General features: G+C 41.3%; 1 protein-coding gene and 1 long non-coding RNA gene across 5 annotated transcripts in view; one reads left to right on the top strand and one right to left on the bottom strand.

Moving 5' to 3' along the window:
• EMP1 (epithelial membrane protein 1) overlaps positions 1–13,054 on the top strand; it is a 44,825-nt gene extending 31,771 nt beyond the window's left edge. For all 4 annotated transcript variants that reach the window (XM_089523789.1, XM_089523792.1, XM_089523793.1 and 1 more), the window contains exons 3-5: positions 7,305–7,413; positions 7,541–7,681; positions 10,560–13,054. In XM_089523789.1, the coding sequence (XP_089379915.1) occupies positions 7,305–7,413; positions 7,541–7,681; positions 10,560–10,720 (411 nt within the window). In that variant the 3' untranslated portion in view covers positions 10,721–13,054. The remainder of the gene's footprint in view (positions 1–7,304; positions 7,414–7,540; positions 7,682–10,559) is intronic.
• LOC149312019 (uncharacterized) overlaps positions 1–26,468 on the bottom strand; it is an 87,323-nt gene that overhangs the window by 25,465 nt on the left and 35,390 nt on the right. The window contains exon 3 of the long non-coding RNA XR_016281222.1: positions 6,707–7,627. This is a non-coding gene — a long non-coding RNA (uncharacterized LOC149312019). The remainder of the gene's footprint in view (positions 1–6,706; positions 7,628–26,468) is intronic.

Below are 26,468 nucleotides of genomic sequence, written 5' to 3'. Positions count from 1 at the left end.
TGGCCAGAGAGAGAGCTTGCAGGGCGCCTAAAGGAGAGCCACTCTTTCCTCTGTCAAAAACAGCTGTTTTTCCTCCCAGCTGCCGGGGAAGACCCAGGAGTCCCGGAAGCCAAAACAAAATGGAGGATCATAGGAATTGATGCGGGGGAACACCAGGGCCACACCAGACATGCATATCACACCAAACAACACCAAATTTAATGGGAAATTGCCTGGGGATAGGATTTCTGAATTTCCTAGTTCACCGTATTTGCTTATGTGTGAATTGATGCGTGATTGCATTTGGAGTGCATTCGGAATGCCAGCGTATGCGTGTGTGTGGTAACCTTTCGCACAATAATGTGAATACACATGAATGTGTTCAGGATGCCACTGGATTATACTTCCAATTTCAGTCATGTGATATCGTCCCTATACTCTCTTTCCAGACCAAGGTCACAGGGAATCCCTGGATCACTTTAATGATTCTACTAACTTTTTGGATCAGCCCCTTGACTGTCCTTTTATCTCCCTCTAAGAACTTCTTACCACTGCCCCTGGCTGCATCTACACTGCATATCACACCAAACAACACCAAATTTAATGGGAAACTGCCTGGGGATAGGATTTCTGAATTTCCTAGTTCACCGTATTTGCTTATGTGTGAATTGATGCGTGATTGCATTTGGAGTGCATTCGGAATGCCAGCGTATGCGTGTGGTAACCTTTCGCACAATAATGTGAATACACATGAATGTGTTCAGGATGCCACTGGATTATACTTCCAATTTCAGTCATGTGATATCGTCCCTATACTCTCTTTCCAGACCAAGGTCACAGGGAATCCCTGGATCACTTTAATGATTCTACTAACTTTTTGGATCAGCCCTTGACTGTCCTTTTATCTCCCTCTAAGAACTTCTTACCACTGCCCCTGGCTGCATCTACACTGCAGAATTAATACAGTCGACATCACTTTAACTGCCATGGCTCAATGCTGTGGAACTCTGGGATTTCTAGTTTGGTGAGATATTTAGCCTCGATGTCAGATAACTCTAGTGCCACAACCAACTACAAATCCCAAGATTCCATAGGGTGGAGCCATGATAGTTAAAGCAGTATCAAACTGCTTTGAATTTGCAGGGTGGCAGCAGTTCCCCTTTCTCTCCAAAATGCTGTCCTTAATTGTTTACAAACACTTCTTTTCCCCATTTAAAAAAATAAGGGTGCAAATCATTCCAGAGGGTCCTCCCCTCAAGTGCTCTTCCTTCTTAGCAGTTCAAGATTACACTGCTCCCTAGTGAGCACTGACCAACAGAGACATCAAGATTTTACTACCAATATCTGTGGGCAAAATAAGGCCAGTGGGCGGCAGGTGGCCTAAAGGTTATTTTTGGCTGTCTCACATCTCATCTAGCATTCTTCTTTTTAAGGCCTTCAAAGTGGAGTTTGGGAGAAAAGGAGGGCACCCCAATCCCTCCTAAAACCTTTCCTGGACCTTGAAGTGTAACTGGAGATAGACTTCTGTTCATATCTCGTTGTGAGTTTCTACACATAGCGTAGCCTCTGGCAGGTTCTTGGAAGTGAAAATTGGCTTTCACACCCTTCAAAATTATCTGCTTTGGGGAAATGCTTTTGGGCAAAGCATACCACATACTTTCCACCAGACTCTCAAAGAACAATAGCTTGAATCCTGTAGGGATGTTGTGTCTTCATGAGTAGACTTATGTCTGCAGGAATTGCAAAGTTGCAAAACATCTATATACAGTAGAAGGCTGCTGTTACATCAATACATTAGTATGTAGTGTAGCCAAGGGTCTGTTTAGGGGAATTTTATTAGCTGTTATTAGCTCAAATATTGCAAGAGGAGGGCCTGCTACGACGGCCCTTGCAGAATCGTCTCCCGATATGTATACGGAGTAGACCAGGGGATCCCAATAAATGGAGCTGAGACAGACTTCTAGAATTAATAACCAATTTACAGTGGACCCTTGTTATACGCTGGGGTTTGGTTCCAAGATCCCCCGTGTATAACAAAATCCGTGTATGCTCAAGTCCCATTACATATAATGACATAGCAAAATGGTGTCCCTTATAAAAAATGGAAAATCAAGGTAAATTTATACTTTTTTGGAACATTTTCAAACCATGTATACTTAAATCCGTGTATAAAAAATCTGTGTATAAGAAGGGCCGACTGTACTTATAAGGGGAAAAACACATACGATTCACTAGCATACACACACACATACAAGGCCCAGGAAAAGCATAGGTTAGCATGGAATAGGATTTTAGGCATCACTGGGGTGATACGTACCAGAATGTAGACTCCCTCCAGGAATCCAAATAGAATATGATGAGGATGGCATGAGGCTCAGCCATGGAATGACTGGCCAGGAGCCAGGTCAGGGCTCAAGGGGACAGAAATCCAGACTGGCCCAATGAACAAGCAAATCTGGGAGTATTTATAGGCAAAATCTTGATTCTGGCAAAGGTGCTTGATGGTGAGAACAAATGTGTTTAATTACTTTCTTTTCACCTGGATGTCCCTGTCTGATTGTCTTAGTGGTCTTAAGCTGCTCGGACAACAGACCCTGGGAGGGGGCAAGAGCCTCAGGCAAGGCAAACATTTGCTCTTCCTGGTCCTATGATAATCCTCTTATGCAACTCTCTAGATATGATGATGTGGGTGCCCCTCAGGGGTGTGTGTATATGTCCTCATGCCTTGCTGGCAATGGTGGACAGGCTATTAGAGTTCATCTAGGGGTCATTAAGGGTTATCATTTATACCAAAATTTATATGGAGCAGCATGGGTAACAGTAGCACAGCTGACAAAGTGCCAGATGTGCATTGGTGCCCGATGAACTACAGGATGATGGGGTCAATGTGCATCACATTGGTCCCAATAAGCATCAAGCATCAATGTACATTGGCACTCTTGCCAGTATCCCAATTCACATCTTTGCAATTAAATTACAAGCTTTCTTAGTCCCTCTGCTACTTAGCTAGGTATAGATTATGCTATGTTATGTAAAGGTTCATATAGGATTCTGGCGAACATACTGTAGCTGCATCCATGTCAGAAATTATTACAGAATGGGACATATCATTTTATTTCTTTGTTTTAAACAGAGGCATGGCCAGTTAATTGACTGGGCTGATTAACTGAACCACTTTAGATGCTTGTTCATGATTGATTAGCCCTTGCCTGCATCCAAGGCACACACACCGTAATATATAGTTGGTACTGTATAAGTCATATATCATCCATTTGATTCTGTTATGCTCCAGTTTCTGTTGGTCTGTGTGATGATTAAAACAAATAAGTGTAGGGAATAGCTGATGCCTATGTGTGTACCTGCTCACTCCATCCAGCCATTGATGTTTTAAGATTAAGACCTTGCTGTGTCACAGCTGGGAATTGCCTGCAAATCCAGTAGAACAGATTGTAAAATACATCCACAGGTCTATTACTTGCACACAGCCAGGCATCAAAAGCTTTAAAAGAAGTTTGCAAGCAAAGCTTTGCTTGATTCCGATTTCCATGGGCTTTTGGCTGCTCAAGATCCAGTAGCAAATGCAAGAGGAAAGGCTGAGTATTTCAGGGGAACCTCTTAGCAGAAACCCACAACAGCCTCAAGCAGACTTCTCTGACCTGGCACCCTCTGGATGTGCTGAATTACAACCCCCATCATTCACAACCATTATGGCAATTGGTGAGGGATAATGGAAGTCATAATGTAACATTTCCAGAGAGCTCAGGTTGGACAGGGGAATGTGAAGAATGGAGAATTTCATCTTCATAGAATCAGAAGGCCACATGTGCGCACACAGAGAAAGACCCATCAGACTGTGTAATATTAAGCCCAAAACAAGTTAAATTTGCATAGGATAATGACTAAACTTGAAATATATTGTCACATTCAATGCACAGGTCAGTGTTTGGTTTTTTTAATGCAAGCATCAGTTGTAAAGACTGATTATGACTGCAATGGGTGTGGGGGACAAAAATCTCCTGATGGCTGGAAAAGTCTAGTTTGGCCCTAAGGAGTCATATTCATTCAGGGACACAGTTGAGGAAGGAACCTCTGCTCCCTGCTGCAGTCTTGCCCAGATTTCCTCAATGCAACCTGGGGAAACAATCCAACTAATCCAGACTCTAGACCTGAGTGTAACCACCCATCAAGCTCCAAACCCCACTAAAAGGGACAGACCAAATGGATATCACTCAACACCCTGGTCCTCACTGTGGCAGTTCTTATAAAGAAACAACTTGGTGTCCTTTTCATGATTTTGCTTCATAGCCATTTACTCCTATTTTTAAACAGACAGATGAATAAGGGAAGTACCAGTAAGAGATAGCAAGAAAAATTATGATTACATCAAAAATGCTGTTTCCTGTGAAGACTTAATCACATAATTTTTAGTCACAAGATCCTCTTTCATAGGTGGAGCATGAATCTGCAATAGTGTGGTTAGCCTTGGGTCCAATGACAGTATATTTACATTTGGAGGAGAGTGACAGCAGCTAGCTGAAGAGCTGCATGAGAAAGGTTTCCTGACTTTTCCCACCACCAGTCACTGACAGTGCCATCTGGCTGCCATCTGCATAGCCAGGAGGGAGGGAGGAACTGTGCAACACCTCCTTGCTGCACATCTTCTGTGCAATGGCTGAAGAGACTTATGCTTGTCTAAGCCATGGTTTGTTGTTGTGTGCCTTCAAGTCATTTCTGACTTATGGATATCTACGGTGAATCTATAATGGAGTTTTCTTGGCAAGATTTGTTCAGAGGAGGCTTGCCATTGCCTTCCCCTGAGGCTGAGAGCATGTGACTTGCCCAAGGTCACCCAATGAGTTTCATGACTGAGCTGGGAATCTAACCCTGGTCTCCAGTGTCATAGTCCAAAATGCAGACCTCTACGCCACACTGGCTCCCATGATTAGCCATGATTACCCAAGTACAGTCGGCCCTTCTTATATAAGGATTTTTTTATACACAGATTCAAGCACCCACAGTTTGAAAATGTTAAAAAAAGTATAAATTTCAAATATCAAATCTTGATTTTCCAGTTTTTATAAGGGACACCATTTTGCTATGTCATTATATTTAATGGGACTTGAGCATCTATGGATTTTGTTATCCATGGGGGATCTTGGAACCAAACCCCAGCATATAGCAAGGGTCCACTGTATAAATCACCAAGAGAATTCCAACCATGGTGCCTGCAAACCAGGCTTCCCCAACCTGTTGTCTGACTGTATATGAGGCTGTTGGGAATAGAGATAAGGGAGCTGTAGCACCTCTGCAGGGCCATACTGTGGAGGCTGGCATGGGGAATAGAGCAGTAAAGCTAAGAGTTCTGCTCCTCCCCATGGAAAGGAAAAGTCCCATTGGATTTACTTGGACTCATTTTAGAGTCAGTTTGGTTAGGGTTGGGCTACATGGTACACCTGATCAGTAACAGCTGAAAAGGGGAAAAGGTACACCGATGTGTTTACATAATCCCAGAGAAGCTCCTTTACTTTAGTTTCTGATGACCCCTGCTGGATGCTCCTGTTTGAAAACAGCCAAGGGTTTACTTTTTCTTTTTAATCATCATCATCATCATCATAAACAACAACAACAACAAGCAAGCAAGCATAACAGTGAACAACAGGAAGGACAATCTGAAGCCAAAAAGCTCAGGAAGCAACAGCAAGATCTTTATTTTATCAGTGCTCTGTTGTTCCAGGGTTTGGCACAGGCCCTGCCTGAGCAAAGATCCAAGGGAGCAGCCATCTGTGGTCTGCAGTACCACCCAGGGAGAAGCTTGGGAAGAGCATAGCCATTCCTCCAATGTCCAGGAATTGCTTCCTGAATTTGGCATTGAATGCACAACACAGGAAGTGTGCTGGAATCTGGCCAACTGGGCTATCCTTTCCCCTGTGGTGTGTCGTCGTGTGTGTTTAAGTCATTTCTGACTTATGGCAACCCTATCATGGGGTATTTTTGACAGAATTTGTTCAGTGAAGGTTTGTCTTTGCCTTGCTCTAGGCTGAGAAAGTGGGACTTGCACAAGGTCACCCAGTGGGTTTTGATGGCTGAGTGAGGATTCAAACCTTGGTCTCTCAGTGTCCCAACACTACATCATGCTGTCTCTCCTTCCCCTGTGGATTTCCCCCTATATTTATTTATTTACTTAAGATCCTGACTTTCTCCACTATGGGACAAAAGCCAACTCACAACATGTATTAAAACATAAAAGGTGTAATCAAAATGAGTAATGAAATTAAAAAAAAAAACAATTAAATAAGCTATCATATCAAATCCTTTAAATACTTTAAATACTTTAAAACAATATAAAGTCATTTAAATCCATATACATCCCAAGTAACCAGTAGGGATGAAATAAAATATGCCCCCTAGAACTGTTAAAATTCAAGGTCCACCTGTTATTTTCTAAGAGAGGCTTTAAAAATTCTTATTTCTTAGTTGGTTTATTTTATTTAGGGGCTCCCCATAATCTGAGGGGTAGTTTACTTGGTTTGTTGTGTAATCCCAACCCTGGTAACTAGCTACACTGTGACAGTGCAAAGTGCATTGTGATAAAAGGTTGAAACACACTAATCTGTCAAAACTGTGTGTACACACAAACATGTACACACACCCTAAAGAGCAACACATTAGCACAATATCTATTTTATGAACAACTGCATGATTACAATCCTGTGCCTAGTTACATTACCTGGGAGTGATCCTTGTTGAACCCAGTGGTGGTGTGCTATTGTTTCTGACCATTCTGATTGCATAGGTTCATGGTGCAAAACACATTGAGCTTTAACAAAGGCCTTTCTTCATCCAGCTGAAATGGAGCATTTAATTACAGTACAAACTATCTCACAAAGAAGTGAGCAGAGGAACTTTCCCACATCTGCATATATTACAGTATATGTTTGTATGTGCATCTCTTTGTGGGATATAAATAATTTTGTGATAAACCTCACCACTTCAGTTGCCTCTGCACTCGAGTTTTTGCTGTCCCAAATTTGCAAATAAGAGTGAAGAAAAGGATCCCCTAATTACACACTGATGTTCTGTCTTTGACAGCATGATTTGGATGTCCTGGTGTAACAGTGTCAGCCTTTCCAAGACAGTTATCAGAAACCCAATAATGGGTGATCCCATGTCTCAAAGATCCCATCTCTCAAAGTAATGGGTAATCCCATGTCTCAAAATATGTCTGAAGCTAGGCTCTTCATGGCTATTACAACTTAAGCTTGGTTAATTCATTTTCTCCAACAATGGGCAACACATATATTCATGTCTCTTCTGTTTTGTTTTAGGTCTGGATGGCAGGCAAGATTAGCAGTGGAATAACAAACTCATCTGGGCTGTGGCTTCAGTGCGCAAATGGGCATTGCAGGGATCTTCAGTTTGTAGATGATGACCTTTGTAAGAGACCATTTACCACCATCTGTCTAATATATGCTATTTGAAACACCGTGGCATATTTTGGTATTGCTAGTATCTTCCTTCAAAATAACACCCTTTTTCTTCTCTGTCTTCCACATATCATTAGCTGCCCTCAAGGCTGTGCAGGCCTTTATGATCCTGGCCATTATCTTCTCCTTTGTTTCTCTGGTCATGTTTGTGGTCCAGCTCTTCACTATGGAGAAAGGAAAACGGTTTTACATTACTGGAGCCATAATGCTGGTTTGCTGTAAGTAATACACAAATGCAACACATGAACACTTTTATGTATGGTTATATTAAATATCACAAAACTGATAACCAGATTGGCTTGGAGGCCAACCTATGGCTGAGAACACAATGATAAGAAGCTAGGTTTCTACCCCATACTTGCATTTTTCTTGCATATTTATACAGTAGTCCCTTTTTATCTGTGGGGGATCCGTTCCAGAACCCATCCACCGCACATATAGCAAAAAATGTGGTACCTCAAGTCCCGTTCTTTCCTATGGCCACACAATGTGCACATGGTGGCTGGCACAGTTACGTGCACTCATGCCTATTTAAAACAACAAGGCTTGCCATTTGCAGAAGCGTAAATCTGCAGATGGAAAGCACACAGATAAGAAGATCCCACTGTAATTGGCCAAAAATATCAACTCTTGTTGCTCCTGAAAGGTGAAGGCTTAAGATGAGGAAGGAAATATGTGAGGAATTTTCTGTGTTGCCATCAGTTTCATATTGCCCAACATTTCAAAGATGAAAAATGGGACCAAATGATACTGATGCAGTATCTGCTCTCAAAGAGCTGCCAGCACTATCTTTGGGGTGGTCTGCAGCCACCTCTTTTACCTCTGGGTTGGGGGCAGGGCAGCCTCACTGGCAGTCCTGAGCCCCCAATCCAGAGTTTTTTGGGACCATGGAGAAGTGGCAAAATGCTGTGGTGTGGGAAAGCGGTGTCCTTAGGGCTTCATGCCCCTGGACACCTTGAGAGCCAGAGCCATGGGAGAAAGGGGCCGCCTGGCCCCTTTTCCCCTGGCATCGTTCCCCCAGCTGTTTGGTTGCTGTGGGAACGCTGTAGCTCCCAAAAGGAGCTCCATTTCGGAGCTCCATCCCACGCCATGCCCAGGCCATCATAAGCAGCTCAGAGGCAGCGCGCAGACATCATGCACATGCCACACCATTTGGATATGGCATGTGTGTGACATCATCATAGTGGCCCCGTGTAGATGGGAGGCCGCCATGATACCGCCGCCACATGCTAGGGTTGCAGGGTGTGTGGATGCTCCACCCCCGAGCAACCCTAGTACGTGGCCAGGCCTGGATCGGGCCATTCTTTCTGTCATGGGCCCAGATCTGCTGCTTCATTTCCTTCCCTCCAAGCTGTGCTAAAGCACTGGTTGTTCCTCCACCACTGAACTGGGGGAGCATCTTGGGGCTGGGTTGGGTGATTCCTTGGGTGATTCCTCCTAAGTTGATGGTAAGGTGTTGCCACTTAGCATATGGGTGAAGGCTCAACTAGGCTGGATAGGTGATGTGGTGGCAAAGGTGGTGAAGATAAGGAGGAGGGGGCAATTTGGCCCTTCACCCACTTTTGCTGAGCCTTCACTGACATGCCAAGTAGTCACACCATGACAAGTGATGGAGGCAGTACCTTGTCAGGTGGAGAACCAGTGGCCACAAAGATGAGGAGGAGGGTGATTATTTCACCTAAGTACTGAGTCTCTGCCCCCTCTGTATTTTTGCCACTGCTTCCTCACCCTGACCATGTTGTACAGCAGCACCTCACCAGCTGAAGTAATTGGTGGTGGCAGCTCCACCAGGTTTAGCCAGGTCTTCAGTGAGATACACCAAACATTTTAGAAGCAGCTTGAAAATTTGAATGATGCAAATTGGCTACTCTACCTAAAGTGGTACAGTTGTTGGGTATGCTGTTTTTTCATCCCTCTTGAAGCCAACCTTGAAAAGTCTATCTGACATCAAAAAAACTCTTTCTAGATATTTAGCCCAAAATTTGTTTTGAGTTAATCCTAGGATTTTAAAGTTTGAGTATTTTAAAAAATAGTTTAAGGGTTTTAGAAAATTAATTCATTCTTTGTTCTTTCCTTCCATTTTATAAACCACTCTATAACAAGTTCTCTGGGTGGCTTACAGAATAAAAATCAGAACCTGGAAAAACTACATGGTATCTAAGTAATTCTGGGAGTTGTAGAGCCCACAGCACTCAACCACCCTCCAAAATTAAAATAGTCCTAATTATAAGAACATCCCATAAAACTCAGTAGATGAAACAAAGGCAGCAAATAAAATACAAGTACTTAAGAACATCTGAGGGATGTGCAAATGTGCAGCACTTAATAAATAAAAAAAAGGATTATAATTCACAGCCAAAAGAGTAGAAACATACCAAATATGCTAAAAAAATCTTTGGAATTAATATTTTATAAGGCTTCACTTAGCACTAGACAGACAATAGGTACCACATTTTGACTAGGGAGAGGAGCCAGGGGACTCCACAAGTGAAAGCCACTGCTGTTCAGGTATGGTCACATGTCATACATCATTTGGTAAAAGCATGCCCATAATAGCCTTGGATGATAATTTCAGAGGAATAAGGTAGAGTTGGAAGAGACCACAAGGGCCATCCAGTCCAACCTCCTACCATGCAGGAACTCTCAATCAAAGCATCCCTGACAGCCTCCGCTTAAAGACCTCCAAAGAAGGAGACTCCACCACACTCCGAGGGAGTGTGCTCCACTGTCGAACATAGGTAACATAGGAAGAGCTGATCCTTCATCTCTAAGTAGTTCCTATGAACAGTGTTTGGAAAGGTTATTCTTTAGAGAAAAGGAATCCCCTGATCAGTGATATTAAAAGAGTGTTAGCCCTAGAAAGTAATGTTTCCAATCTTTACTTAGGACTCTGAAAACAACTGTTTTTATACTGTATTTATCTACATGTTTTAAATTGTTTTAAAATTTCTATTGTAATGACTTCTAAAATGTTTTGATCTTGTGAGCCACTTAGGGTCTATTTCTGGGAGAAAGACAGCATAGAAATGAAAATAACAATGACTGCATTAGGGAGCATTAATTACTTTTCCCCATTTTCTCTTTCTCCCTTTGCAGGGCTCTTCATTCTGATTGCGGCCTCAATTTATACTGCTCGATTTCCACAGTATTTCAAAGCAGAGGAAGACCACCATGGCTACTCCTTTATCCTTGCTTGGATCTGTTTTTGCTTCAGCTTCATCATTGGGGTTCTGTATCTTGTACTCAGAAAAAAATGAGGGTCACAGGGTGAGATTGGGAGGGAGGACTGGAAAATTGGGAGGGCTTGTGGGAGGGATATGAAGTCACTTTTTTTTAATGAGAACTGTTTGGCAAAAGAAATGAATCCACACACTGCTCACCTAACACTCCCAGCCACAGAGTGGAATCCACCAGAGAGAAAGAAAAGATGCTGAAAACACCATCACAGACCTCTGGGACCATGAAGATGCTTGAAGAACGTTCTAAGCAACCAGAGACCATCTCCTTTCTTATACCATGACAGAAGTATCCCCTCGTAAAAGACATTGAACCTCTGCCTCCTTGACTGCAGAAAAGCTAGAAATGACATCAGAGCTCCTGGCTTTCCTTTCCTAAACCTTCTGCATTTGTGATACATCTGCTGCCTGTGTGCTTTCTACTATTCGTTCCCACTCATTTATGAAAAGTGTTGTGAGAGGAGGCATGAGAGTGCCAGGTCCTCTAAATTAAATGACAGCACAGATCCTTAGTTATATGTTCTTGAAAAATGAAAGTCATGAAAATGTGAAACCAGCCTCACTGAAGTGAGGCCAAATTCCAGCATTCATTCAAAGCACAAATGAAAGCTTTTATAGTTCTGTCACTGCCTTAAGTTCCTTTTTTAGTTTTTTGGTTTAATACAAAAAGGGGACAAACCTCCTGCTGTGGAAGACTTCAGAAGGAAAACAGCCTTTTGGGTGTGAAAAGGGAAAGTGAACAGGGAAAGTGGCAAACGATGGAAGATAAGGGAGGCAGTCCAGCAATGAGCTAAACTATCAAGAACAGAGTCCTTAGTGGTTGGCAGAATGTCATCAAGGTGTGTGACATTCATTAGAGCTCATTGTACCCATTTGAAACAACTGCACTAAAAAGAGCTTATTGAGTTCCCCATGATGACACTGAATTATTAGAATTCAAAGGTATAGATGTGTTAGTCTGGAAAATCAATATACAAAGGGATCTTGTAGCACCTTTGAGACTAACTGAAAGACAGATGTTGGTAGCATCTGAATTGTTAGGTCAGTGATGTCTGCATTTTACAAACCATAGACTGAAAGGGCTATTTCTAAAATCACTGTGTCAGATCAGCCTTGGCTTATGGGATCTTCCTTCTCACCACCAAATTAAGGTTTTCCCAACTATCGCTGGAAAGATATCAAAGTCAGAATCATCCACGCTATACTATTTTTGATTTCTATGTATGTTTGTAAGCTGGACAATGAAAAATGGGAGACGGAAAAAATAACTAATTTGAAGGGTGGCGCTGGAAAAGAGTTCCTTGGACACTCTTCCAGAAACAGAAATGAATAGGCCTTGAGCAGAACAAGTCTGAACTCTCACCACAAGCCAAGATAACTAAAGTAAGATTGTCCATACTTTGGACATATTATGAGACAATATAGCTCATTGGAAAAAAGGATAATGGTTGCTAAAGTGGAAAGTTGCAGGAAAAAGGAAAAACTGAATTACAAGTGCATTGATTCAATCAGTGAAATCACGGTCCCAAGTTTGCAAGACCTGAGCAGGGCAGTTGGTGAATGAGGTTCTTGGAGGTGTCTCATTCATAGAATTGCTATAAGTCTAAGTTGACTTGAAGACAAATAACAAAAAATTGATGGGTAATAGACACCATCACATTGTTGCAAAGGATACATTTGGATGTTTAGATTTTTGTGGTGTATTTGTGTAAAATACCAGATCTCGCATTGACAATGTAGTATCTCCTTTATATCTTCCCCCCAAAATGCCTTAAAATCTAAGAAAATTTAAGAAACTATATTGGAAGAGCAGGGCTCCTGAGGCAGAATTATACTTGGCTAGGCAATCCCAAGCAGGAACCTTTAGCTTGTGATGCTTTTTCTTCATTTCCCCCCATTCCTTCAGTTCATATAGCACATCTCTCATGGGACTAGAAGCCGCGTTAACTCAATTTTACAGACAGAGGGCCAAGCAGGAAGTGACTGTATGGAGATGGAAAGAATTATTATGTCATGGGTATTGTCTGAACTGGGATTTTTCAGTCCATGTATTCCTGCCATTTAGATCAGTTACAATAATGAATGGAATCTATGAATGGTAAGAGACAAATGCTTTTTCTGCTTTGCTCAACTCATGCAAAAGGGGAGATAAATTCAGGGCTGTATGTTTAGTATAAACAGTATTCTCTTTCTTTCTTTCCTTGTTACATTCTTTTTTCCCTTGTACACTTTTGTAACTGGATGGATATGTTCTGCTATTATGCTTGCTGTTTCTCTATGTTTACTTCATGTGCAGTCATTGTAAATATTTTGATACAAGTGTTCTTATAAGTAGGGATATAAAAATAAAATCCAGTTCCCTTTATCATACACAAAGAGTCTTGCTTGAATTTATGGTTTTAAGCATTAGCCAGGGTTACTTCTTTCCTCTCTATTAAGTATGGTTGTTAACACCAGATAAAACCTACTATGTGATGGTTGGATAATCTAGAATGGAAAACTAGCCTGGGCAGAAAGTAGATCTCTGGCTGATAGCAGTAGGTCACCTGTGGTTTCATTTATTTGTTTATATGCCAACTATTGCCAGTTCAGCACTTAAGGTGAATTACAACAGTCAAAATATAGGCCCGGTACAGACTGCTGGAAAGTGGTGGTCTGGGGCTGATTTTAGGGCTCGGGAATGTGGAGCGTCCGCATGCTCCTGAGGCCTACCATGCACCTTTGGCACAATCATGGTGCGGCCCCATCCACATGGGGGCTGCCATGATGATGCAGGTGTGGTGCAGCATCCAAATGTTGCTGCACTGTGCGTGCATCATCAGTGTGCATGAGTGCGCCAATGGTGCACCAATGGCACCCGGTGCATGGACTAAAAAGAACCCACTTTCAGCAGGTTCTTTTTAGTCCTGACAGAGGCTGCACTATTTGGATGGTGTGGCCTCCTTGCACCATAAAAATGGGCGGCTATCAAAGCGATCCAAACTTTAAAGTCAGCTACAAACATAAACCATTTAAAAAACATAGGAAATAAAAATTCATCACATTATACAAGGTATGTGTTCCTAAAAAAAAAAAAAAAAATCTGTTCTCAAAGGCCAGCAGGAGGGTGTTTTCTTTAAAGGTCTTCATTTGTCTGTGGAAAGATGGCAAGGAGGGTGCCAGTCTAACCTCTCTGGGAAGGGAGTCTGAAAGCCTGGAGCAGCCACTGAGAAAGCCTTTTCCCTTGTGGCCACCAGGTGTACTGTGAGGTTGGTGAGACAGAGAAAAGTCCTCAGAGAGGAGACCCCAGAAGATCTCAAGACACAAACCGACCCATATAGGGAGAAAGGGTCTTCCAGACAATCTGGGCCTGAGATACACAGGGCTTTGTAGGTCATAACCAGCACTTTGAACTGTGCTTGGAAACAGTCTGGCAGCCAATGAAGCTGTTGCGAAGAGGGAATTTTGTGTTCCCTGTAGCCAGCCCCAGTTTACAGTCTTCATACAACTGTTTGGATCAGTTTGAGTTTCTGAATGCAACACCATACAGAGAACATTACAGTATTGCAAATGAAATGTAACTAAGGCATGTGTCATCATGGCCATCTCAAGGAATAGGTGCAGCTGGCACATAGGCCTTAACTGTGCAAATGCACTCTTGGCTAGTTATCTAATAACAGAATAATTAGCCTACCCCCACAATGAGGTTATTGAAAAATAATGTTGCAAGGTGTAGAAACCAGAAATGGATTGTTGTGTGAAAGGACTTGCCAAATAGCTTCTAAAATTGATCACAAATCCTTGAATCGAGCATGTTGCTCTGAAACACCTTGCTCCTTATATCTTAGTGCATGTCCACCTGCCTGATCCATTATTTTGCACTTTGCTACAGCAGGTGGTTTCCATGTCAGTGCATTTATGCCACTTGGTGCTTTCTGCTTTGTCACATTAAAGGAAGGTATCACATAGATTCATGGAGGATATTCAATTAACTGTGGTAAATATCCCAGGGTCTTGTCACTCTTGGAGATGGAGGGTTGAATAGAAAGAGCCCCTTGCATGAGCAGAAGAAACATTTATTTACACAAAAGCACTGATTCCTCATCTCATACAGCCATAGAAGCCAGTGCTGCATCATGCAGCATATCAGGGGACCATTTGATTCTCAGGTTGGAAAAGAAAGGATTACTGTGGAAAGGAGGTAAGGAAAGCTTTGTATTGAGACAGCACATTTTGGCACACTGCGCCCAATGTCTCTCCTGTGCTCCCCTTTTGCCAGCACATTTTGGCACATTGGAAGCATTAAGGCTGCCAATTTGGTCACGTTTCAGCTGGTTTTTGCAGGGGCTGGGGATGCAGCATTTGGTGGGAGTTAATTTTTTTTTGGGGGGGTGGGGTTGAAAAGAGTACATCACTGCATTGTTTTAATCTCATCTGGCCAATTTTCATTTGAAACATTACCTGAAAGTTATTTTTTATGGGTTGATGAACTTTGGGATGAGTCACCAGCAGGTTTCAGCAGTTAGAAATTGGGTCCTAGACCTAGGGGCTTCCTGTAGCCCATAAGTAGCATTCCCCCCCCCCCCCCCCTGTATATATTGTAATCCTGGCTGTTTGGATCCAAACCAGTAGCTGAGGTCCTGCATTATTAGCCATAACTACAGGGCTTAGTTGTAGTTATGTTTGATAATGTCACCACCCTTTCCAGCCTGACAGCACTCCATCTAAAGGGTTTCTGAGGTACTGCATTCCAGATTGGGGCTCTGGAAAATGATTCCTGTGGTAGTCATGGCGCATATGGAAAACAAACAGCTGAAGAGACCTCCTGGGATCTTGCTGCAACTGCTTGTCTCAATGCACCCTGTGATTGGGAGAGCACTGCAGATGTCATTCCACAGTGCCTTGATGTGCAGTGTCTTGGAAATCCATCAGTGGGGCACTGCTGGGCTAAAAGTGTAGTGTTTGTGGATCATTTTAAATAATAACTGTAAACATGAATACCCCAGCATTTACAAGATCATAAATCTAGCCACTTTGATAGCCTTGGCTGAAGAGCGGGGTATAAATAAGTATTTTATTATTATTATATTATGATCTCCTAACTATTAAACAGGATGCCAGCCTATATATTCAACAAGATGGTTGATCCAGGAAGGCAACATTTGCATTTATTTATCAGCTGAGCCACTTGAGATCAGGGCAGGCAACTATATTGCAAACCACAGATATATCACTGTGGACTACTATGTAGAAACGAGTCTGGTAGGTTTTTGCTTCTCATGGTTATGGAGAAGGACTAATATATTCTGCCTTGTTTGCTGCAACTGCTGAGACAAAAAGCAAATAAAATAAGTTGAGTTTTTAAATCATTTATTTCAAAGCCCACATTTTAATTGTAGAGACAATAGGCTGAGCCCTTCTTGAGGTAACCTGGATGAGTAATATTATACCTTTAGTCATTTTTGTTGTTGTTGTGTGCCTTCAAGTAATTTCTGAGTTATGGCAACCCTAAGGCAAATGAGGTTTTCTTGGCAAGATTGCCTTCCTCTGAGGCTGAGAAAGTATGACTTGCCAAAGTCATCTAATGGGTTTCCATAGCTGAGTGGGCATTCAAATACTGGTCTTCAGACCTCTAGTCTAATACTGAAACTACTATGCCATTCTGGGTCTCTCAGTCACTTCAGGGGGTGGAAAAATACATTCATCTTGTAGGGCAAAACATAATTCATGCCAGTCTGGGAACTAAGGACTGCAGCTCTGTAGTATACCAGATGTGGCTTAGTAGAGCATCAGCCTTTCATATATGCCAAGGTGCATCTAGCTTGCCAATTAGAGTGAACAATAAGCCATAATTTCACATTGGAATAAATACAATTGCATCACAGAAAGAGGATATGAAATGTCTCATCTGTGGCCTGGCATCTAACTGCACAATTTTCAGATGATGCTAAAGTTAATTATATATACGCAATTAAACTGCTATAATTATAATGCTAAATACTTTGACAAAACGGACTGCGGGTCTCCATGGTAATTCATTGTGGAAAGAAAGGTTGAAAAATGCATGTATATATTCTGAAGTATTTCAAAATCTCAGCAACAAGATTCAGGGGCAGTTGTTGACAGCAGCATGACAAAGATGCCTGTTTGAAGGTCAAAATATAAATAACAGAAAGGTAGGTTATATTCTGTGAAAGAAAAAACTTAGAAAGCTGTAGCAGGTAATGATGGCTTGTCTTCAGAATTCATTTTGATGCTGGAATGTTAAAAGGAGTACAACCCAGACATTTCAGAAGTCACAGGAAACAGCGTTCTGATGCTGAACTTTGAAGATGCTATTAGCAATAGATCCACATGCCTGCCTGCCTGCCTGATGGTGCTACAGATGGTAACAGCAGAGCTCCTCTCTCAGCAGTCCTGCTGCCACTATGTTTCTCCCAGAATGTCCTGAATCCAGCATCATTTCAGAGCATTCTGGGCCATAGATGGCATTCATCACAATCATTCCCCTCACTCCATTACATGACCTGGAATGAAGGTGCAGCCAGGTCATGGGGGGGGGGGGGTAAACTATGCTGTATAGAGAGAAGTTGTTGTCAGTGATCTTTAAAAAAGAAGGAAGGAAGGAAGGAAGGGAGGAAGGGAGGAAGGAAGGAAGACACTCTCATTGCTTAATCTGCAAGTGAATTTTGCTGTACCTCCCACTATCTCCAAAATAGCCTTCCTGTTTTGGGAGAGCCTTCATGCAACCTCTTCCTGCTCCTGCCCCTGCTCCCAATTTGATCCAATGAAGTTAAAGGAATTATGCAGTTGTTAAATAAGCAGTTTGGTAGTCACATACTTGAGGAAAGGCACCTTAGAGCTAACCTATTCCAATACATGGATCTTCACACTGTGGTAGTTTGCAGTGGTAACCAAAAGTAGTTAGTGCCTAGCCTTAGAGCCTTCAGCTTAGGTGCTCACCTGAGACATTTTGTTGTCTGAGGCACAGCAGCAAAAACATCCTCTAGAAGACATCAAACAATAACAGATTTTGAGTCAGGGGAACCATGTGCAACCCCACTGCTGCCCACTTATCCACTGCTACTGACAGTATTTTCAAAACAACAGTAGAGCTTATAGTTTCTTCCCGCCTTGGCAAGGAGCTTAGTGACATTCACAACTGATTAAGAAACAGAGGCAAAATAGCAGGATTATGGGACTATTCAGTGAGGAACAAGTTTTGACCGCTGTCTTTGCAAGGTGGAGAATAAATTCAGCTGGGGGGACCCTCTGAAAATTATCACCAAAAAAAAAAAAAAAATGCTGAATGAAGTGTGCAAGACTGATGGTACTAAAGAAACATTTCAAAGGAAGGAACTGACAAATCCACCCTTGAATATTCCTTGCCTAAATCTATGTGATTGCCATAGGCTGACAGGTTAGACTTGAAGACACATACATACACATTGACCATTACAGAAGTCTGAGTAACAGGTTGAAGGGTGGGACAATGTCTAAATAGGGGGTAAAAATATTTTTGTCAATATAAAACACTGTTGAGGCTTCTAGATTTTATATTTGAAAACTTATGTGTCACGGTTCTTATACTTTCACTAATGTAGCCAATGGCCATGGTAGGTGGGAACGTCAAGAGATGTAGTCCAATATATCTGGAGGATACCAAGTTGGGAAAAGCGCTTCTAAAATGCCACCAGAGTTTTGGTCTTTACACATCTTTGTACTAGTCTGTGATGGTTCATTCACTACAGCAATAGTATGGTGAGACAGGAATATTAGAGATCTAACATATTTCTGATTTCTCAAGTTGAATGTCAGCATACTCCTCTTATGCATAACCCAGCAGGATTTGTGCTCTGTTGTTTTTACACAATGCCACTAGAGGTCAGGGAAAGATTAACAATAGTTTTCCCACTGATCAGTAACATTTTGCATTGCAATTGGCTGATGGAAGCCAGTGAGATCTTGTCTTTGACTGCCAATTATGGCAGAAACCGGCAATCAGTATTCCCAGCTGTAGTCATGTCCAATATTACACAGGCTTTTCTAGTGACCGTGAAAATGAAGGAACCTGTGGCAGATGCACCTGAGACATACAATGTTACTGCTTTCTGGGAGGCAAAATACAGTGGGCAGCTGTCTTGAGTATTTCCAGCACAGCACCCAAAGCCCGCCAGAAGTCTTCAGAGCAACTTTCTAGATTTTGTGGACAAGCACGGCAGCATGACATCTTCAGATGAAAGACAAGCACATCAAATATCACAGAACCACACAAGAGTAAAGGAAGATGATCCAGTGAATGCTATTAACATTCCCTTGTATCTAACCAGATGAAATGTGGAGCGGCTGAGTCCCATAGTGCTCCTTTAGACATAATAATGAATTATGAATTAAGTTTACTTTGACTGGTGGTCAGATACCTTGTTTGATGTGGACAGAATTATTTCTCCTGCCATAATAGAGTCTTGTTTAAGTAGCATATCTTGTGTCTTTTATTCCAGAAATCAAAGGAGCCCTCATACATGTCTATCAACATAAAATTCCTTTTTTTTTACTATTACTGTAAAGGTGATATTCTAATTTTGTAAGAAAAAGGCAGCATGTACATCTTACCACGCCAAAAATCTTGTAGGTTATAATTCCTAAATGCAGATGGTGTCTATATAGAACCTCCAGTGACCAGATACTTAAGCTTAACTGTCCTCCTGTCATCAGGCTTTAGAATATGAAAAATATGCCTTTAGAATAGGGAGCCACAGAGGTGTAGTGGTTAAAACAACAGGCTACAATGAGAGAGAAGCAGGTTTAAATCTAGTTAGGTACAATGTTTACTGGGTGATAGTGACCTGATCAATTTATTTCAACAAAAACCTTTCAAGTTATTGGGAAACTAAAATAGGGTTGTGGGGAGGGTAAGAGTGAGGGAGAACCAGGTCCTTGTGGGTAAATAGGATATAAATTTATTTTATCATATTTTATTTTAGACAGCCCACCAGGTCCCTGAGTTGATGCCCAGGGCCAAAAGCATTTAAAACAATATATAAAATCTGTTACAGACAAAAAAAAAAAAATACTCCTTAACAATAATTTAAAACCAAACAGTTGAAACAGTCCAAGGACCAAAAGTGATGAGGAACAACAGTATATTAGCTACCCACCAGAGACACAAAAGATATGGAGCCAGCTCAATATCCCTAGGCAGGGAATTCCACAGATGGAAAAATCCCATCACAGGTACAGACCAGCTTAGTTTCGTGAGGTGTTGAGACATGCTATAGGACCATGACTGAGGATTTCAAAGAGTGCTAGCCCTCATACAAAGACCCACTACCCTATTCTTTCTGACTTCTTTATCCTTTCTAGGGAAAGTGGCTCCTTCTGCATTTGCCTCCTGCTTGAAGGGGGGAAGGGGTTAAAAATAGCAGCAACCTCCTGCCTCCTCTCATTCTAGGAAAAAATAGGGTGAATGTTATGAAGCATTCTTTGAATGCTGCTCCATCCTCTGGTGAAAGAAATATAATGACTCACCTAGCCCCTAACCAGTAACATTATTTTCTATGCATACACCCCACTGCTATCTCCTACTGTCATCACTTTTATTCTTTCACACAAACCCTTCAGCACATTCTACTGTTGACTATAAAAGCTTGCACCTATGATTAGACTATCTAAATAAGCTACTCTGTAGTCCATTCAGCTGACAATTACATGCCCTTAAATCCCACTCATTCCAATGGGAGTTGTTGGAATGTGAATAGCTGTGGGCTGGATTACAGGCCTCCTTTTCATAAACATGATGAGCAAGCCTTGAAGCCAATGGCAGCTTTGGGTACACGCTGTATCCAACCATCCAGACTGATGGTTGAAGTGCTACAACTCAAGTACCCACAGGTGACAAATAAAAGCATCCCAAAATGAAACCCTTTAAAGAATGCAGTGTTTTTCCCTGCCCCATACTTATGGTCATGAAAAAAAAAAAAAAAAGCATTTTTGGTAGTCATACATGTAGGATATTTACAGAGTGGTGACAGTCCTAAAGAAAAACAGCATTTGAAAATCTCTAATGGAAAACAGCATTTTGAAACATTCATTACTTCTTCGTGACCCATTTGCTACTGAAGGAAACAAAGCATCCAAAAAGTTGTTATTTTTAGTGTTCCTTAAGGGTCTCAATGAATGTTTCACAGACAGCCAATTCATGGGAGCTCCTGAACTGGCAGCACACTAGTTGCCAATGGAAACCTTTGGTATATCTACAGTACCTAGAACTTTTTTCTAAGGTTAGGAAAGTGGATTTTTTTTTTTTTTACTGAACTGTAAACTGCATTTCTGCAATTTTATTTTAAAAGCTTGTAAAACAGCAGCAGGGATTAAAATTGTATGCAAGATGCAATGGTCAAAAGGAGCAACAAAGTGCCCTTTCATGACCTTCTGACAGTGACACTGGCTTCTTCTGCCCCTCAGTGACCCTGGTGAGTAGCCCACTGCCAGACAAATAGGTTGGTGAGGGAAGCCCCCCTCTTTATTTCTTCTGAAATCTCCACTCTGTTATCTGCTGCTTCTGAAGTTATCTCAGTGGGTTGGTTTTATCCTCACATCTTCACATCAATTGGATTTATCTTCATCACTGGGAAGCTGAGATATCACTATTGCAGTTTGACAGATTAAGAGCTGAAGCTCAGAGAGACTAGAGATCTGTAAGAGTTTATACCTGATTCCGCCTCCATCAGCCATTGTGCAGGAGAAAAAAGAACAAGGTTAGTTAACTCTGGCCACGTGGTATGAAATACCAATTGGCCCCATGTCATCCAGAGTAACCTACTAGCGCAAAGACAGGACTTGAAAAGGTAACTTTTTGGACTGCTGTTCCTAGGATCTGTCAGTCAGTATGGCCATTGGGAGTTAAAACCTAAAAAAGTAATTTTTACAGGTTCTGGACACCCCCACCCCACTGATACTGAAAACAATGAAACACAAAAATACTTTGCTCAAAATTTTCCCATGTACCAAAATGCAAAGTTTCTCATCAGTTCAGGCTTTTCCTGACCCTTGTAAAACTTTTTTTAAAAACAGCACACCATATTTTTTTAATATGGCCCCAGTTTGGGGTTAGGTTAGCCAGTGAAGCTGTAAAGAAGATGCCCTTGTATAATGCCACTCATATAGCCACTACATGTGATAGAGCTTTCTGGGTTATATTGTATAATGATTTTTTCTGGAGATCCAATGTTTCTCATTTTTTTCCTTCAAGACTTCAGTTAAAAATATTCACAGATTTGATTCTTTGCAGCTTACTATATTTGCTGCCACAAAGTTAGATGTAACTTTAAAAAGTATGTCATCACTAGGCATTTCTTGTTTCTCCAGTACGTTCCCATAGTGAACTCAGAAGTTAATCATAGAATTATGCTGGGCAACCTAAAATGCCTAGAAAATGTTCTCTCTGATAAAAAATTATAGCCTATATTTGCCTTTTCCCCACTTTTGTGGGTATCCTGCACCCCTTCCCTGCAAAACCTGGCTGTATACTTTTGGTGACCTCAGAATGATAGTTTTGCTTTATAATATCATTCCATTTTAAATGTATTTTCTACTGCCATTCATTTTTTCAGCCTTTCAGCAGCTTCATATTACCTTGCTCCAGTTGCCAAGAAAAAAATACTGAGTCCTGTCACCCATTTTTAATTGGATGACATTTGACATGATCCTTGATGAGTTGGGCAATGAACAATCCAGTATGGGATTTGTTTTTGGTTTCTGCACTGTATTTAATGGGTTTTGGCACCTTAGTTTGGCCCTGCAGCAAAAGCCTGTCTGAACTGGGAAAGCCCCCTGTAACAGTCTACTATTTGCATACCATCAGGCAGAAACTAAAAACAAAACCCATACTAGATTGGTTCTTGCCAAAAACAAATCCCATACCAGTTCAGTTGTTACCGAGGTCAACAAGGGCCATGTAAGATGTTGTAGTTCCTGGACATCAAGTGCAAATAATCCCACCACAAAGGAAAGATAGTGTTAATGGATGGGCTTGATACCTCCCTGATTCCTAGATTCTTGGTTAGAACCCAGTCACAGATAGTCAAGAACTCCGGTCAGTAATACCTGGTAGACTGTGAAACCAATCATGAAATCAATCTAATAATAATAATATAACAACTCTACCAATGAAATCTAAATGCAAACAGTGAAACAAAACACAAGTTTGGTTGGAGGTGATTGGCTGTAAGAAAAGACTCCTTGATAGCAGAGACTTCTATTTGTGAGTGTAGAGAAATGTTACGTGAAGAACTGTCTGTTCATATTGTGTATTGTTATCACGTTGCAAGGCTGTGTGGTGATAGCTGCGTGGTGACAGATTATGAAAAGAGAGAGAGAGGAAGAAAGAGACAGATATGATCACTTTTAATATTTATAGACAGTGCATGGATTAGATAAATTCATTTGATTGGTCAAAGATGCATAAAAAAACTGCCTATCCGACGTGACAGTTGGAGAGTTCATTTGAGGAGTCAGAGTAGGGTGGGTTGTACATAGATGTGTGAGGCAAGGATAGATGAAGAGCTTTGGGGGAAGCACATGTGATAATTAAAATCTACTGAGTTGCAAGGAAATCTGAATTTGACTGGAGTGAATTTAGGGAATTTGACTGAAATAAAACAGCTTTCAGGAGCTGGTGACACAACAGCTATCATCAAGCCTTCTTTTAAAAATTCCCAAAGAGTAAACAATATTTCCTTCAGTAAAATATAATCCATTTAATGAATGCTTGTAGTTCAGACTGTCTCATGAGATTGTGTTTTATCACATGGCTAAGTTTAGAGTGCCAGACTACCAAGAAACTTTAAAAATTAATGGCAGCAGGAATGAGTCACGAGAGAAATTTCCAAAGACTCGGTGGGGTGGTAATGACAACGATGATGAGGATGACGTATCTAAAAAGGGTGGAACTGAGGGAAGCAATTAAATGAGGGAATATACATATGAACAGACATTTTCCTCGGCATTACTTCTTTGGCAGAAAAATTTAGAAATAGCATGGAAAGAATAGGGATAGGTTTCTATACCACAAAAAAGAAAAGCAATTCAATGTGTCTCTGCAACCTTTTAATTCAAAACTAACAACTATGTCAGGTAAGGCTTGCATAAATTTAAAAAAGCATACACCATTTTGAATGACATAGAGACCGCTTGAAGGCTCCTTCCAAAATGCATTCAAGAATTACCTTTTCTTTCACTAGCCTCAACTTATGATTTCTGTTTGATGACCAAACTTAAAATGATGCTTCTATAACATGCTGAGGATAGCTGATGAAGCAGACTTATCTGATCTCTCATTTTTCCTCTGATTTGCTGCTCATACATGCATCATACAGGATTCAGTAAACTCAGTACAGTGGAGCCTTTCCTTACATGGGGATCCATTCCGGACCCCCCGTGTAAGGCAAATACCGCGGAAGCTCAAGCCCCGTTCAATAGAATGGGGCTCATGCTCACAGTGGTGTGTGTGTGCCATGGGCGCACGTGCCATTCAATTGATTGCAGTGCAGCTTCCGCATAAACTGGAAGCTGTCTATGGCGCACCTGCATATGCAGCGGGCGCACTGTATACTGCTGTTTCCCTTGCCTGTTTTAGCTAGGCACACACAATTGAATCCCATTCTTTCCCAGGTCAAGCTGTATTGCATTGTTTACTGAAGACATGATACTGCAATCCCAACACCAAACTTTTGTGTTTCTCTAGCTCTCAGCATCATATGTTTCACCATCCTTCCAATGCTGATATTGTTAGAAATAGGCCTAAAAAGAGCTTTACTGTGAGGGGCGTTTGTTAACTGAGACATGTCTGTATTTTACACAAGCAGACGTGTGCATAAATGGGATGCTGTACTTCACTAGCATTTTAAAACTGTTGGACTATTCTCTGTATGGCTGTTATGTAAGGAGATAAAGGAAGGAAGGAAGGAAGGAAGGAAGGAAGGAAGGAAGGAAGGAAGGAAGGATTTTATAGGCAGCTATGATTCTACATAGCTATATAACCAGCAATTTAAATGCGCGTGCGTGCGTGCACACACACACTTGCCCTTTAAAAGCATAAATTAATTATTTCTAACCCCAAGTGTCTTAAATTATCATTTGTTCCACAAATGATAGAGTAATTCCTAATTAAGATATGCTAATGAGACTGACCATATACCATTCCATACCGCAAAGTCTGATAAGAAGCTTATTTGCTGTTTCCTAGTTATCTTATTCTCCATTCCTAAGGTTGGTATTGCAATCTTTCTTTCCCTCCCCCCAGTATTCAATAACATTGCTGTGGGTTCACTAATAATGAATTTATCATAATGATTTCTCATCTCTGTTGATATCAGAGTGAACCTTTCTTCTTACTGACGAGTACAATATAAAGTCCTCTTTCCCTCTAGTAGAGTTTGCAGAAGATGGAAACTATACCATTTCCCAAAGCTTATCCTCACCATACTTAATTTTACAGATCTTGGGTGTTTTTTTGTACCCCTATTGCCATGGAAAGCAAACACTCTGAAATTTGAACTCTATGAACACTGGTGATTTGGAGAAGAGAATGGAAAGTATAAGCACAGATAGTACTTTTTTTGAAATTCTAGAATAAAGAAATTTGAGTTTGAGCACTTAATAGAGAAAGATTTTTATGCTGTTGCCACCATCATGAGATGCTCTTTTTAAAAATCACTGACTGACTCTGTCTTTTGTCTATGTCAAGTTCTCATTATTCTGAGCAACTTGGGCTGAGACGATGTATCAGAAAAAGAAGGTCAGTTTTGTCTATGGTTGAAGCCTATAATCTCTAGAGCCATCAAAGTATGCCTGAAAAAATATTTAAAGGTCTAGAATCTAATTGGTTTTATAAATCTCTAGGGTCAAGCTCTAAAAGAAGAGTGGGTGGGCACAGGACAGCTGAGAAGTTTGTCATCTGAAGAACATGACCCTCCAATGAGCACAGTGTCATTTTCACATTGTCAACACCTGGAACAAGCCTTTAAAGGAAGATGAGTTCTGCCTAGTGTTTAATTCTTAAATGAAGACATAACTGTACTTTTTTCTATTAAAATATAGCAATCCTTTCAAAAACAATTACAATTATTTTTTTTTAAAAAATAAAAGTAGTTTCTATGCTACTTTTCTCTGCCACTACTTCTGATATTTGAGAACAGAACAGAATTTTCCACTAAAACATCTTGCTTTGGCAAGCACTACATTCACGTTGATAAGAAAGTTCAACATTTGTGTCCACAGATTGGATGTGCTGTGGCAAATTATATGGAGTGAACAATTTAATCAATTTTCTCTCAGCTGTCAGACATCTTTGAAAACTAGGTGGGATCCCTCTAGCGCAGTTGCATGTTCCATGGAGGGGCGAGGACTGAGAGACTATAACTTTCAAGAATCCTTGCCTAGTTCCACCCCACCTGCTGCTGCTCAAGATTGGGAGTATGAGGGAGAAATCAGATAAGAATCAGGAGGTTGTAGCTTTACATGATCCTCTCTTGACTTCTTCCTGATCCAACTGCACACAACATTGGAGCAGTGGTGGTAGGGAATCTGTAACCTTGCCACCTGTGTTCTGTTATCTGGTTCATGATGATGCAGATGTCAGTACAGTATGCCAGCCTTTGTGCTGGACCAACATCCTCCTCCCCGGCAACCGCACCATTGGTGGAGACAGGAAATAAGTGAGTCTGGGTTGGGAAAGGGCCTATTTGAGGATGGGACAAAAATGAGAAAGGGGCTTTAAGAGGATTCTCTT

This window comes from Sceloporus occidentalis, unplaced genomic scaffold, assembly GCF_023333645.1.
Source record: "Sceloporus occidentalis isolate IW3139 unplaced genomic scaffold, rSceOcc1.0.p SCAF_5, whole genome shotgun sequence".
In the NCBI taxonomy this organism is placed as follows: Eukaryota; Metazoa; Chordata; class Lepidosauria; order Squamata; family Phrynosomatidae; genus Sceloporus; species Sceloporus occidentalis.
This window is presented reverse-complemented; position numbering and strand designations above follow the sequence as displayed.